This window comes from Strix uralensis, chromosome 1 (assembly GCF_047716275.1).
Source record: "Strix uralensis isolate ZFMK-TIS-50842 chromosome 1, bStrUra1, whole genome shotgun sequence".
Taxonomy (NCBI): Eukaryota; Metazoa; Chordata; class Aves; order Strigiformes; family Strigidae; genus Strix; species Strix uralensis.
In genome coordinates this window covers 77,630,115-77,645,805 of record NC_133972.1, presented here as the reverse complement: position 1 = coordinate 77,645,805, position 15,691 = coordinate 77,630,115, and the positions used below count along the sequence as shown (strand labels likewise).

Genomic DNA, 15,691 nt, shown 5'->3' with positions numbered 1-15,691 from the left:
ATACACATTATTTTTTTTATTTCTCACAGGCAGCTTACAATGTGTTTCATTTTTACTAAAGTCCAGCAGCATTTGAAAGATGAAAATAACACCCCAATGAAGTGCATGCACAGTAGCTCTAAGCTAGGGGATTTGGCAGTGGAGATAGAGTTAGACACTTAAGTGCTGCAATGAGTTTCAAATCTTCATTTAAATGCAAGACTAATAACAGAGATCTTTCTTTTTCATGTTGACCATTAAGGAATACACGCTACCATCAGTTTTGCCTGTTTATTGGAGTTTGCAAAGCAGATCTCCAGTGTTTTAGATGTTAACAAAATGTTGAGGCTAATAACAGAAATCAACTATATTGAGCAAGATTAGTAAACATGTGACTGGAGTGTAATTATATGGCAGGCAGCTTTATGTTAAACAGTGCTTTAAATTAACATGCTTTCTGTCAAAGCAATCATACAGTCAGTATAATTAGGTTACTTTTGCTGCAAGATTAACTGAAACCAAGAAAAACGAAGAAAGTGTTGAGTTCAGATTTCCTGTTAAAATGAAGGGGAGCTATTATGCATATTAATATTCCAGAATGTTTCTTGTTAGAAGAACTTGGCTTCATGGTGAACTTTCTGAGCAGACATTCCTAATTACAGTCCTTGTTAGCCCAATTTGTTATCTAGCTAGCTTGGAAGTCACAGCACTGTTAAAATTACCCCCCTCTTAATTTTTTCCAGACTTGATGAAGGGCAATCCAAACAAGAGCTGGCTTGCATTCACAGGTCTTTTACAGAGCGGTGCCAAGCTCATGAGGGAGTTCGTTTACCAATGACGAGTTTTAACCATGGACACATCCTCACGTACATTGTGCAAGAGATGAGAAATCTGTGTAAACAGATGAACACAATTTTCTTATTCATAGCAGTTGCAGAGTTATCATGTAAGAGGCAAACATTTCATATTTTCCACCAGTTTTCCATATGCCTGATGACATAATGGCTTCACCAGAAGCTGCAATGCATTGGAGAAAGGATTTATCACAGCTGCATTTATTTTCCTCTACTTCATGGCTTCAGCATTAATGGAGAGATTGGCTTGAAGAGGAGGATTCACTTGCCTTTCCGCCTGTAGTCCAGTATTACTATTGAATCTCCTGTTTGGAAGCAGAGGAGAACAGATTATTGGAAAAAAAGGCACAACAGAGAAATCTTCTCACAGATCAAGCATGCTGTTGGGAGGAGGATGTGAACCTGGCCCCAGTCTCCCAACATCCCTGGGGAACCAAACCCATCTGGGAGTGGGAGTAAACTGTGAGTGCATGGCTTGGACCAGCTGCTAATGCCGAACTGCTGCAGAAGTCAAATGAGCCTGGGCTGTCCCCAGCAAGTAAGGGACTACTCGGCTACTGAGGAATGATTTGAAATCTACTGTGGGCCGCAATCCTTGAAAATAATGGTGATTTGCTAGTGGGCAAAAAGTATCTGCCACCAAATGAGTCTAGCTTGGTGAAAGAATATGTGAAAAGCTTTAAAAATAAAGCTCATCTGAAAAGGCAGAAGATGATTAATCCTGCAGCTAAGATATCTAGAGCATCCTCATGTGTCTGGCCAGGATGGCAGAGGACGTACCAAAGACCCACAGCTTTCTGAAGCAGCAGCTACAAACCAGATGGGCTACCGTGGGGCACTGAGCATGGCAATAACCGAATATATTTGGGTAAAGCACTGTCTCATCCTCTCTTCTTCCCTGCTGATGATCATTTACTCACAGAGAAGCATCTTTTAAAGGTGCTTTTCTTGTCCATAGACCTCAGAGGCTCTGAAATGCTAATTGCTGTATTTTATCTCCAGCCTGCACAGCATTTGGCAATTGACCCGATAGGAAACAGAATCCTGGCATTTCTTCCTTCCCAAATGATCCTGTAAGTATTTTGTACTGACCAAACAGAAATTTTAAAGATGAGGGAGAAAAAACTCCACCAAAAAAGAAAAACTAGCCTATTAGGCAAGGGACAGCATATTAGCAAGCACCTGTTAATGTCTGGCCTCCAGTGATGAAATTGTAAGCCCTGGGTTGCCAGAGCTTCCGATCCGCTCTCCCTCCAGTGGATCATCAGATAAACTTGTCAGCAAGAGGAGGGTGTGCGACAGATGGTGCAGGTTTCCTTTAAATAGCTAGACTTCTCTACCCAAGGGGTAAACTGCAGCCTGGGGGAGTGACAAATATGAAGGATATAAATATGCCATCACAGGTTTGTGGCACAACTAGGATAAATGGATGAGACAAAAGTAAATATTTGTATTTAGTTTGCAAACTCTGGGCTGTAAAGCCTCTTAAATTTGAGTTCCATTCCTCACTGGCAATATAGTGAAATCGTAGATATAAACATTATCTGTTCACTGAAAGAAATAGCTATACCTCGGACTCTTATTCTTTGCTTTTAAAGGAACGATAGAACAAATGAAGATATCTTCTGGAAAGGAGGCTCAGTTTAAAAATCCCTCCTGGACACTGTAATAACAAAGAGTGGAACCTGTGGCTGGATTAATAACTACCTGCAGAACATGAACATTTTAACATTCATACAAAAGCTGCTGTTCATAAGCCTGTACCAGTAAAACACTAGAATGACTTCGCACCCCACACAGTTGCACACAGTTGCCCTTTGCATCCCTTTATTTGCCACTCAGGTTTCTGCAATCTCAATAGCTGCTCAGGAGAATGACAGCATTGAGAATTCAATTGTATTGTAGTATTGCTTTATATTGCACAGATTCATGTGCTGTCACATAGGCTGGGTTTCCCAACAGCTGACCATAGGGTATTAAGGGAGCTTGGTTTCACAAGCACGTAAATACAAAAATAAAACCCAGGAAAAACAATCAGTTCCTAAAACAAGTTATATGCTTCTGTAAAATGCATTTCATGAAAAAGAACTTCAAAAAGAAGAGGAAAAATACATTAAAGAGAAGGATGCCATCTGACTTTAGCTCAGCCTCAGGTGAATATGTTTCAGCAATGTCTGCGCAAGACATTCAAGAGCTCCCAGGAGATCTGGAGGAGCCCATGCATCTGTGCTCTGTGCACGAGGAAGTTACTCCACCGTAAGTTTCCTCTTTTTCCTGGAGCAACAGCTCTTATTCTTGTTGTATTGCCTTATCCCTTGCTTTAGAGTATCTTTAATTCTGGCTTTGACACCCCTGGTGTTCCTCAGCCACCTGCTGACCACAGCTTTCCCTTTATGGAGTACAGCGAGCATCCAGGCGTGGCTCTGTTGGAGCTGCTGCCCACTCTGAGAGCCAGCCTCCCTTTCTGCACTGTTTCTCTCCCAAAGGACAGTTCCACCACCAGGGGATGAGCATTTCTCTGGACTTGGCAGAGGCCTTGTGGCTGTAAAATCTCACAAGTGGTTTGGCCAGTGTCCCTCAGCAGGTATTTAAATCACTGGTGGAGCAGGTAGCTGTTGCTAGCTATAGCTCCTATCCATCTGCATTTCAATGTATTGAAATGAAGCAGCTGATTAATGTTGTTTGGGTTTTTTTTTTTCAGGTGTTAGATGGAAGACAAATGAATCTGCTCAATCTTCAAATGCTGATGCCAGAGAGGAGACCTCACTTGAAATGTTGCTCTGTCTGAGGTGGAGAATTTTGATCAGAATTTCTCCAGAGGATCTGGTTGTCTCACCAGGAGCAAAACCTGAGGGAAAACTGCTTTGCTTTATTTTTGAGGATTCTAGTTTGACTGGTCAAAGTAACACTAGATCGGTTGCCTGCGTGATGTTTTCTATCCATCGGGAACAGGAGAAGCTATTTCATGGTTCATCTTTGGTACTCAGACCCTGCAGCCAAATTCTTGGCCGAGGTAAATTTATGGCAGTAAAAGAATCAGCCCATTGTTTCCAATTATCCTCTTTGGAGTTTCTGTATTGCTCAACATTGTCTAGTACTCTAGAAACTCTGGGATTTAAAACAAAAAAAAAAGTCATTACTGGTACTATTTTCTGTGCCTCTCAGGCTGTGCAGCTGGGTTGCCTTAGTTACCACCAATCCAACTGTGCGAGGGGAGGGAGAGGCACATGAGAGATAATACATTTTTAAAACCTCCAATACTGTATGAAACAATTTGTCTATAAATAATAAAACAAATTTAGGGTCTGGCATCTTTTGGTTGGAAAAACAAGGTTATATTATTGAACTGCCTGGATTTTCCAGCTCTCAGAAATGATACTGCATTTCTTTTGTCAAGCACAGGACATAGCTTTAAAAATTACTCGCTTCAAGCTGAAAGCTACCATCCATAGACTTTGGAATAAGTTGGAACTGAATGTACCTTTAAGGGTGAAAAAGACCAAATATTTATGTAGCTGTTTTTAGGAAAAGTGATAGAGGCCTGAAGCTATAAAGGAACATGGAAGAGAGCTCATATGAAGCATGATATGCTGTGGGACAAGCTTCATTTGCAGCCTACAGGCTGCCACAGGATGTAAGTCCAGAAGGAAACCAGGCTTGCCACTCACGTGGAGCTATTGGTTAATCACTTCTTGCACCTTTGAATAAACACAGCTTATCTGGACACAAACTCAGCGAGCTTTCTTTCTTCAAATGGGAAAGAAAGAAAAACAAGTGGCTGCCGCAGAGCCTTTTCCTCTGGGGTGAAACCTGGTCACAGCAGCCCAGGCAGGGCTCTCTGCCTTGGCAGATGCCACCAGCATCAAGTCTAAGTGCTTGGTTGTACAGATGTTATTGGAGCAGGTGTTTCCAGAGGTGCCTATAGGAACTGAGTGGACAATTGCATTACTCTGTAACTCAGACTGTGCCTTTGGGGGACTGAGCAGGAAGCAAAAGAGAGGGCAGAAATGCCTTTCCATGTACCCTTTCTTTTGAGGGAGGAAGGAGGTGGGCAGGGTGGAGGGTATGAACAGATGAAGAGGTCTGTCCTCTACCACCACAGATTGCTTTGCTTTGTGTGTGGGTTTGTTGTGTTGTTTTTTTTTTTTTTTTTTCTTTCCTGTAGGGTTATTTTAACTGCATCATCTCCCTTATTGTGATGGGAAGGTGAAACAGGAAAGGGTAGGATGAAAAAAGTACGTGGAGCCATTTTTGTTGTGAGAAGAAAGGTGTATGTTGGAATCATGTCTTCATTCAGTTTGCAGCTCTTTTTACTCTGGCAATGCTGTGCCAAATATTTGTCTCAGTCAGAAACATATTAAGACTCTGTCACACTGTAATTCGGAATAGCTTCCCTCTGGCTGTGCTTCAGTGCTTATTGGGACCTTCTTATCAATACCAGCTTGAGGAAGTCCTGCCCTTCTCTTGGGTGGACACAGCTGGGAAATGGATCGGGCAAAATGATCAGAGTTGAAAACAGCCTCTGCTTGCAAGAAACAGGCATGTGCAGCGGAGTAGGAAGGAGTGAGAGGCAGTGGGCAGGAGTTTATTGAGAAGTTATTGCTGCCAAAGCCCCCATATTATCAAACTGCAGCCTCAGCTACCGCAGAGTTGCCAGCTATTGGGGTGCAGCTTGTTTTATCAGTGTGCAGCAAATCCAGGGAATGCTGCCAGTCCTGGGGGTGAAGAGCTGAAGATGTATGTGAAGTACAAGAGTTTGCACAAACGGGGAACAGTAACTCAGGGGGAGTGTCCTGAACGTGGATGAAAACACCATGTAATTATTAAGGCCGTGATTTTGTGGCTACTTTTTAAAATACTGTGTATGGAGAGGCAGAACCACCACACACGGGAGGCCTCCAGGGATTGCAAGAGCACACCAGGTATCAACAGAGGATATCATGTGTGTCATGTTTATGTATATTCTCTGAGGTTACATTCATACTATCACAACTGGGGGTGCTTTTCAGCCTTTCTCTGTGCACAGAAAAGAAAATTGAGTGCTTGCCCTAGTTTCTTAGAAATCTCTTAAATTAACATCTCTTAAGTGAGTATATTTAGTCAGCTGTTCAAAATGTGTCTAATTTTTGCAGTTAATTCGATCTCTGCTCGGCATGACCTTTTGTCTGATCAATTAACACCTTGGAAATCAAATTCTTTTAATTCTGATTATCTCCAATTTCTGCATCAGGCATACTCTGGGCCTGAAATTACTGGTATGTACTCAGGGATGAAAAAACCAGATACCTACATGTATCAGATATCAGATCTCATATAAAGACATATATGATCCTGTAGTGATGATGTGGTCTTTGATTAGTAATAGTTGCTATTTTTGTGATGCCTCTTAAACCAATGCTAGCGCAGAAAGACTGCAGATCTGTTTTCATTTACCAGCAATCCTCATCTCGTATCATGTTTATGCAAGAATAGAATTCGGCCAAAATTTCCAAACATGGACATGTAGAACAAGCATCTTATTTGCAAAGGTATCAAACGGTGAAGTTGGCTATTCAGCACATTTGAAAGTCAATCTGCTGCTTTTAGGTAGCTGAGTACGGATGGTGAGAGACTAGCTACAGACACTCTACTTTGGCTTGACAGGCATGTGAGACTTCACAAAATGGATCAGGCATCAAATGTTCCCTGAGAACAGAGGGAGGTTGTCTTATTTATTTTCAGAGGTGTTTTTGCAGCATTTTTTCTTTCATCAGAAAGCTAGTTTAAGAAATTGCAAATGTTCACACATTTGTCCTAAATAAAATACACACGTTTTCCTGACAGAAACACTTTCATCCTCAAAAACTTAATCTTGAATGAAAAAGGAGAGAGGAAACCAGAAGGGGGGGAAAAAATATAATAATAATAATAATATCATCATCCCTACAGCTGCTTCATCCGTTCCTTCTTTCTTCCACCTGTTGAATATGTCCCCCTAAACTACTTTTTTTTCTAACTGCCCATTTGTCAAAGAAAGCTGCCTTTCATTTTCTTTAAATTACTATTGATTACATCACTACCAAAGCAGAAGGGAGATGTTCTCAACCATTTGAAACACTTTCTGAAGTACTGTTTTATTCACGGAGCTGCTGTGATGCTTTCACTTGGACACACTAATGCCTTCCTACAAATTGTCAGTAAACAGTGCCATTCCCTAGTCTGACAAACACCACATGATAGAGGTGCAAGAGCTTTAGCCAGAGAGATTTGGCTTTTCTGGACCCTTGTTTGAGAAGAAGTTCAAAATCCAGTGGTTATGCTGGTGAGAGGTACTTCTTGAGCCACATTAGAGAAACCTGGCCCAGCCTTTTATCTGATAGGGTTGGGATTCTTGGTCCAATTTGTTCTCTGTTAGTACCTGCTTAGGACCTGACAACCTCTATCAGACACCCAAATGCCACCCCGCAGTGTACAAGGGCCTCCTTCCTCTCCCTACCTGCCTAGGCAATCACAGGAATTCATTTTAGATTTTTTTTTTTTTTTCATATGGATAGAAGTGAAAAACAAAACTTGGACTGACCCCATATCATTCGGTTGAGGAACTCCCCGAAGTTGTAGAAAGAGATGATGACGGCAAGGCTACCAGTGAAAAAGGCTGCTAGCCCGGCTGGGCTGAACAAAGCAAAGAGAGGATATACCCACTCTCCCGTTACAGAATAAATCCAGAGGACCCTAGGCAAGGAAAGAAATGACCTTTGGTTAAGACCATTCAGTTAGAAGAACCACTTCATCATTTCTAACTCCTGAAGGGCCAAGTTATCAAAACAATCTTGATACAGAGAAAATTAGCTCAGTTGTCAATACATGTCCTCAGCATTTGGGGTGTTTGTTGTGAAGCACGCTTGAGCTGCTGCTAAATTAGATGGGTTTCAGCACAGGTTGAGATGCACACAATGTTCTGCTGTCACCCTGGTGGCATTGACTGTTAACAGCAGTAAAATAACAGTAAAATAGCAAAATGCTCAGAAATAAGGATATGCACTTGGCAATTCTAAGTGCAGCTTATTCATATAAGCTCTCACATATGTGTCTGCTCTTTCGTTACAACAGCTTTCCAGCCCCTATCCAGATCTCAAGGGTCTGTAGAGACAAAGTGCTTTTTCTCACTGTCTCTATCCTGCTGCTGTCGACCACTGCTTTGGGGAGTGGAAAGAAGTTTCCAGGAGGTGAGAGGGCAAGAGGAATTCTCCAGCGCCTTTTCTCTTGGTCTAAGAGGAGGAGGAAAGGAGGAGCACATAGGTAGGACACAGATACAGCTGCTTTGCTCCTTTGTGCCAGAACCATTTGCAATGCACTGCTTGGAAAAGGGAAAGGAGGAAAAGGACAATTATGTCTGCTTTAAAGGGCTTCTTTTCTTCCATTTAGGCCCTCTCTTTCTGCCTTTTTCTTCTCTCAAAAAGCATTTTGTAGTGGCTGTCAGTTCACTGATATTATTTTCATTGTTTATGGCTCATAAGAGTGGCTGGTAGCAAATGCCTGGACTTAATATTAGAATGGTCTTTAATATTAAAAATATAAAGATCATTTATATATATATATTAAATATAGGGAAACATATATTTTTATGGATAAAATTAAATATATACGTATTGAATATGTAAAGAATATAAAAAATAGGGCAGGTCTCCAGTGATTGTTACGAAGATGTGGCATTGTAACGATGGGCAGCACTTCCCTAAAAAGATCCTTTGTGTCCAAAGAGTCCTAAAAGGTTTAGTTCTTGATTAAGAAAAACACACCTGAGGAGTATGCCATACTTTCCATCACCAGTGCTAACCTGGGAATGCAATCCCTCTCTCTCTGATGGCACCCAGCCTGCCACCTTACACTGAGCATCATGCCTCAAAGAGAAGTGACAAACAGGCTGCCCCACCAACCTGAAACTGCCACAAAACTGAGGAATGGCAGAGTGGTAACGGAAAAAAAAAAAAAAAAAAAAAAAGGTCTGAAAAGATGATTTGTCCTTTCTCTAGTTAGAGAAGGAAAGGACAGGGCATAAACCACCACATTTTTACCTTACCTGTAGTGAGAGATTCACTAATCTCCGCTTAAGGGATAGAGTGGAGAAATGGAGGGAGTTGGTAACTGAGCTGTCTGGGCTGTGCATAGAAATGTTAAGTGTGGAGACTCATTTTCATGATTTAAGGTTCTCTCATCAAACAAACAGGGCTGTGAAACAGCTAAGTCAGCATGTGTTCTTCACTGCACAGGGCTACTGTTTTCTTAATGTATCTCAGACGGTAAAACAGAGAGTGACAACCGCCTTTATTTTATATAATGAGAAACTAGATTATCTTGATGCAATTTGGCCAGCTGGTGTGCCTCATATGAAGCACTCCAACCCATGTTTTCAAACATAAACAAATGACTATGCAGGAGCACTAAAGCACTTTCAGCTTTTTGACTTGGTGGGAGCTGTGTGTTGCCAGGGTTTTTATCTTGGGGGCATACGTCCAGATTCCTGAACTTGCTCATTTTGATCACAGAATTGTTGACAGGTTTTGGTTTTAGTTTTTGTTGGTTTTTTTTCTAGGGATTTCATAAAATGTACCCCACAACTTGCAAATACATATTGCTCGTTTCTCATGGGTAATCACCTGTTAAGTATGCATGCAGGATTCAGAGGCTTATTATTCTCAAGATTTCATTTGACCAAATTTCACTTTTTACCATGATTTTACCTTGGATATCAGTGAGTGAGTCAGAAGCAGACAATGTCCAGAATTATGGGGAGGATAGATTGAGATAACAGCCCTGGGTATAACCAAAGTTGCCAAACTGCTATAGGATAGAGGACATCATATAAATATTAGGGAGCAGTAACATGCTCTCATAGCACAGCTAGATGCAGCTGGGGGATTTATCCTGTCCTCTCATTACTTGTCCATTAATGTTAATGGGCCCACCTCATTCATTGAAGGGAAAAAAAGGTATCTTTAGGGAATTATTAAATAGGAAGATCCAGAAAGGAGAAAAGAACATATTGGCCACATATGAGCTCTCTCAGGCTGTGGTTAATTCAAAATTAAAAGGTTGCAAACTGAAAATGAGCATGCAGTGAAAGAAAAATATTTTGATTCCTAACAGAGGTGGAATGTGGACATATTACAAGAAAGCCATCAGTCTCTAGATTTAATTTGTTTTGGGTTTTTTTTGTGTACAGAGTACAATCTATAATGATTTATATTCCCTTGCAAAGGCAGTTAGAACTTTTCTCCAAAGCCACATGCAAAATTGTGAAGGTTAGGATTTATTTTATACTGCTCTGTTAGCACTGAAATGGGAAAGGGCAATATATTGTTACTTTCTTTTAAAGATTTAAAATGCTGATTCTAAAATTTATATATTCTTCACTGTTTTCAATGTGATGACTCCAGGAGTAAGGCATTACTTAACGCAACTGGGAGATGTAAGACCCATCCTTGCAAGAATTAACTAATGTGCCCAACGCTTCTCTTAGCCCTGGTGCCCTGCAGCTGAAAGACACCTTTCCTTTTTGAACACTATGGGTATTCCAAGGTACAGCAAAGCCCCGCTCAGAGGCAGGTACCTGGTGCAAGGCATCACTGCCTGCTTGATTCCTCTACTGCCTTGCAGGGACCAGTCGGTTCTCAGCCCACTGGCACTGGGGAAGGGGAAGTTCAGTGTTGACAGTGACAGTTCAAGGAGAGGCTTTTAGGAAGGACTCTGCTGCTTGTGAAACATAAGGTGCCCAAATGGGGCTATTGAATCATCAGGTTGCAGCACCAACAATAAAAGGTGTACACATGTCAAGATTTCAGTGCACAGGCTAAAAAATTTTTCTGTTAGTTGAGAGCTGTTGTCTGTGGTTGCAGGGAACCAAGACGAGAAGGCAAAAAGAAAGCAGACAGGAGGTTCCTTGCTGCCTCGGGAGGAGAGAAAGCAACAGCATTGAAATCCTATTATCTTTTATCCAGTTATCAGGGCCCTGGGACACAGGGGACGAGTGTTCTAAGGGACCACCTGCCACTCAGGACCCTGGCAGCACCATGCAACATCAATTCAGAGAAGATACTGGGAGGGCTCAAATGTGTTGATGCTTGTGTTGATCCTCATCGTTTGATGAGGATTCAGGTCCTGCCATGAGCCGTGTCTCCTGTGGGGTGAAATTGCTCAGCTGATAGGGACTCTAGGGGAAAGCATGGCACACATGACTGCAATAGTTGCCTGGAAAGCCGTCTGGTCTCAAAGACAGTATAAACTAAATGCTGTCAGAAGACAAGCGAAACAAAGCTGGCATTAAGCAACTGGGTGAACCAGAACATAGAAAAGGAATTTAGGAAGCAGTGGTCATAATCCTATTAGGCTCTGGGCTGGATTAGGATAAATGGCTCCTATCTTGGTTATGTAATGTAGCAGTGAAGTCCACTGCTTCCACAGCCACTCTGATGGGTTTCAAGTCACAAGAGTGTTTCATCTGTGCAGTTTATTTTCTACTCCAGATTTTCATTCAGTGGACTGAAAGTAGTCTCTAGGTGAGAGTGAGAACTGTGGGTAGGAAGGGAAAGGATGGGTTCCCTCACAGTTCCAGAGACTTCTCGGAAATCTTTGCATGAGGACAAGTCACCTCCCTGCTGACCCGTTGTCCTGTATCCTTCACCCTAGGGCCCGGGTGTTTCCTGAGCTCTGGAAAGTGATATCGCAGCGTACCTGAAACTATACAGACCTGTTCCTGAGCTGAGTCTCAGCATAAGGCATCCTCAGAGTAGTCTGAAGTGTTGGAAGCTGCCAGTAGTTAGATGGAGCAGGCAGTGCCTCTGGACCCCGGCGCTACAGCCGGGTTGCAATGAGCAGGAGCGGATGCAAACCCAGCTCCAGGAGTGCATGACACACACACAGGAGGTGGGTGGATGGCTATGGGCTGGGCAGGCCTCATTAGATATAGTTTATTCTTTCAGGATCACCCTCCAACAGGTTGGAGATCAACTGTGGTGCATTGCTGGAAACGTAGGCAGTGTCCACCGGTGGAGTGGGAGGTGGTAGTGGGGCAGATGCCTCCTTGCTTCACGTCAGTTTGCACCTGGCTCTGAGTATTATTTTCTATCTCAGGTTTCTAAACTCAGTCATGTGTCCCTGCCAAATACCAAACCAACCTTTACTTCTCTTCCGCTCCCATGACCCCCAGACCTTTGAGATGTGGTGGTTTTGCAGTGAGCAAGACAGTGAGTGGAGGTAAATCTGATGGTACTGGTAGAAATAAAAACTCCAGCCCAGCAGAAATAACTCAAAGTACCCCAGAGTTCATGGCAATTTAGTTGCTTTTCTGTAAGAGGCCTTAGAAGAGCAGGAGATACTATGTATGGTCTCAGAACCTGTATTGTGTTTGAAGAAACCTGCTCTGCCTAAGTCTGGAAATAGTTTTCATGGGTCTCAGCTGAAATTTAAATGACTCCTGCACAGAACAGACTGCTGTCTCCCATGTGCCTGGGCGGGAACTTAAATCTAAGTACAGCATTTGGCCTTGTTTTACAAAGTAGATCACTTGAAGAAAATGTTTTAAAGGACATACTTCTTACCAACTGATATACAGAAAAGTGACAAATCCTAATAGGATCAATCCCTTCTTCTTTGCTGGGTAACGGTGCGGCATGGCAAGGATTTCCAGGACAGCAAATGGCAGTACAGCCGTGTGCTGAGGAGAAAAGAGAGTCCGTCACTGACCGGTCACAGTGCCTCACCTTCGGTCATTGCTGATCACGAATCTCAAGAGCCTGGCCATAAGCAAAGGATTATTTAACAATACTGAATGTAATTGTATACAAATGCGCATACTTTTTATTTTAATAGTGAAGAAGTACCCCTGCAGTAACAAGCACGGAAATTTTCTTGTTAGTGTGCTGTAAAAAGTACTGTAATGAGGTCTGCCTGTAGAATGATCTGTGTTACTTTGTAATAGGTGAGCTTTCCTTTTACATTTTATAATGCAATAAATTTTTTGGTAATTCCTATTAGAGTACAAAAGATATTGAAGTCTATTGTTATGCACGCTTGAGGATGTCAAAAGTCTCTTCCTTGAACTCATTAAGCAATTGCTGAATTGCCTTCATATTCTTTTCAAGTTAGATTGTTATTTATTATTTACTCCAGTGCAATTGCAGTGCGTTGTGCTTCTCTTTGTAAACTGAAAGACCTTGTGGTAAACATACAGAGACTTAAATTAGCTGTGATTCAGGATGAAGAAGGAAATTCAAACAAGCTTAACCAAGAGTTAGTAAAGAGTTAGCTTGCTGGAGAAGGGTTTTTTTCTCCTCTCTTTTTATGTCAAAGAGTTTGAATTGTATTAAGCAGCCTCAGTTTCAAGGGCTTTTATGATGATAACTGTCTGAGCACAGGGGATTTTCAGCAGGCAGCTTGGTGGCACAGATTGTTTTGTGGTGGGGAGATGCCTCCAAGATGGATGCTCCTCACTGTGGGGAGGGAGGTTGGGAACACAGCAGAAGTCCTTCTGGGCTTGGATGTTAAATGGACAGTGTGGGGCTCTTGAGATGCTAATGCCTCAACTTGTTGGCTGATTTGTGGCAACTTCAGAAAATAATTTGTTGGGGTGAAATTTCCCCACTTAAAATTATTGTAATATTCCCTGTGTGAGCAAACGATAGTTTTAAGTTGCAATACATAGGACAGAAGGCCTAAACAGCGCTGGGGAGCAACACAGCAAAAACAATCGATGAGGTGCAACGGGAGAAAACTATAGCAACAACTGTAGCTGACTAGTAGGTTAAATTCCTATTAATTAAGCAAATAGTTTCACGGGTAGATGGGGGGAGGAAGGGGGGGAGGGCAGCAGAGAAAGATAGATAGACTTTTAAACAGAAAAAAACACCAAACTAACTACTTTTTGTTTTCCCCTAAAGGCACAACCTACTGGGTGTATGGTATGAAATTTCCTCTTGTCCCAGGGAAGCGGTTCTAGTATCTTCAATGTACGTATTTGTCAGAAGCTGTGCTGAGTATCTGATATGGTAGTATGGTGTGAAGGTCTTATTGTATATTTATAGTATAAGTTGCCACAAATACAGATTCAATTCTTTAAATGCACATTGAGCTACACACAGCATCCCTTAAAACATTCTTTACCTACTTGTTTAAGAGGCAGACATCCATTTTTGTCTGCCGCTGCCAAGTGACAGCTCACTGGAAGCTGCATGTCCTCCCTCAGGCCCCCCAGCATCCCCAGGAGCTGCTATTCATACCTGGCTGTCCTACTACCAAAATAACCTTTCCATCTCAGTTATCACTTTTCAGAGAAAAGAGATAGAAAAGATTTATTTGATGTTCCAGTTCCTTGCACTCATTGGCACTGAGATTTTCCTCTGTTCTGTTTCACAAAGATATTCTTCAGCTCTACAGCCTGCTTGGTTGATAGCAGAGGTCTTGTACCAGTAAAAGTGATTCCTGGATTCATTTAACCAGAAAAATGTCTTCAGTGCACACAGTTTCCATATGTAATCCCTATAACTGTCTTTTAGTCAGAAACCTATGTGTTAAGGTGCTTTTAGAATTACTAAAAAAAGTTTATTTTCCATAGGTGGTCAATAGTTTGTCCAAAATGCCCATGAAAGACAGCAGTGATAGAAAACTTGCACTTTGACCTCACTTTCAGGCTTTAGCCTTTCACAGTGGATTTGTCCATTATGCGTAGTGGATGTAAGTCCTGGTTTTCATCTGACATCCAGTGGGTTATAAAATTCCTTTGGGCTACATGAAATGTCCTTTCTAGTCTTTTCATTAATTTAAACACTTTTAACAACTATAAACTGGTTGTTCCAGCTGTATTATTGCTGTCCTAAGAGGGATTTAGTAGGAGTGACCTGGTGAAATAATCCTTTGTTGAAGTAAAGTTTTTAGTGGGGGTTATTTTATACACTTATTTCCTTAGTTTGGGGATTTTTGTTCTCAGAGTGAATGTTAAATAAGTACATCAGCAATATAATGCTGCTTTAATAGAAAAAGCATTCTGGGATGGTATTAACAGGAATATTGTTTGCAAGAAAGACCTGGTAAGTATGCTGCTCCACTTGAACTGATGAGGTTTTGGCTGGCACTCTCTCTCTCTGTATTAGGGCACCCCATTTTGACAGGTGCAGATAATTTGGAGCATGTTCAGAAAAGGGCAGCACGAACAGCAAGAAAGTATGAGCAGAAAAGCAGTCCAAAGACAGGCGTAGAAATCAGGACTGAACGCATTGTTGTGTGTAAAGAGAAAAGGGAAATGAGAGAGGTTTCAAAGGCTTGAGAGGTTGATACAGTGATGCCTGCGATGGCTGAGTTCAGTTCTCCATGTCCATCGCAGGTAGAACCAAGGGCAATTGGCTCAGTTTTCCTCAAGAGAGATGCAGCTTTATACTGAGAAGTATGTAGCAAGGGCAAGTGAGGAAACAACCACCTAGGGAAGCTGGGCAAGCCCTTTACAGGAGAAGCTAGACAAGGTGAGTGTGATTCTGCCAAGTACCCTCTGGGCATCTCTGACCCAGCCTCAGTTTTCCTCTGAACCAGCTACCAAGGGCCATGCAGACTCCAGAGCTGGTGCAAGTACACATATCCAGAAGCAGAGGATGAAAGCATGGAGAAATGGGGGCTCTCCTCTTCTGGTGGGAGCAAGCTATTGTGACTAAGACCACCAATGTCTCCACTCGCTTAGCCAACTTCTTCTCTTTCTCAGTTCATACATCTTTGGGCTGCCTTACAGTACATGAATCCCACAGGAAAGAGGGAAGAGGAGAGAAGAGCAGAGCTTTGCACCTCATTTACAATTTCTCATTTGCCTCACTGGAGCGAGAGGCACCGCACCGGCTGAT

At 42.1% G+C, this 15,691-nt stretch overlaps 1 protein-coding gene across 2 annotated transcripts in view; it reads right to left on the bottom strand.

Annotated features, from left to right (window-relative positions):
* Positions 1-256: 256 nt before the first annotated feature.
* The window catches only part of ADTRP (androgen dependent TFPI regulating protein), a 32,967-nt gene continuing 17,532 nt past the window's right edge, over positions 257-15,691 (bottom strand). Inside the window, exons 4-6 of one of the 2 annotated variants that reach the window (XM_074871915.1) lie at positions 12,410-12,525; positions 7,393-7,544; positions 257-1,138 (exon numbers count right to left, since the gene is read on the bottom strand). In XM_074871915.1, the coding sequence (XP_074728016.1) occupies positions 1,095-1,138; positions 7,393-7,544; positions 12,410-12,525 (312 nt within the window). In that variant the 3' untranslated portion in view covers positions 257-1,094. The remainder of the gene's footprint in view (positions 1,139-7,392; positions 7,545-12,409; positions 12,526-15,691) is intronic. The other variant, XM_074871925.1, reaches the window with a different exon arrangement.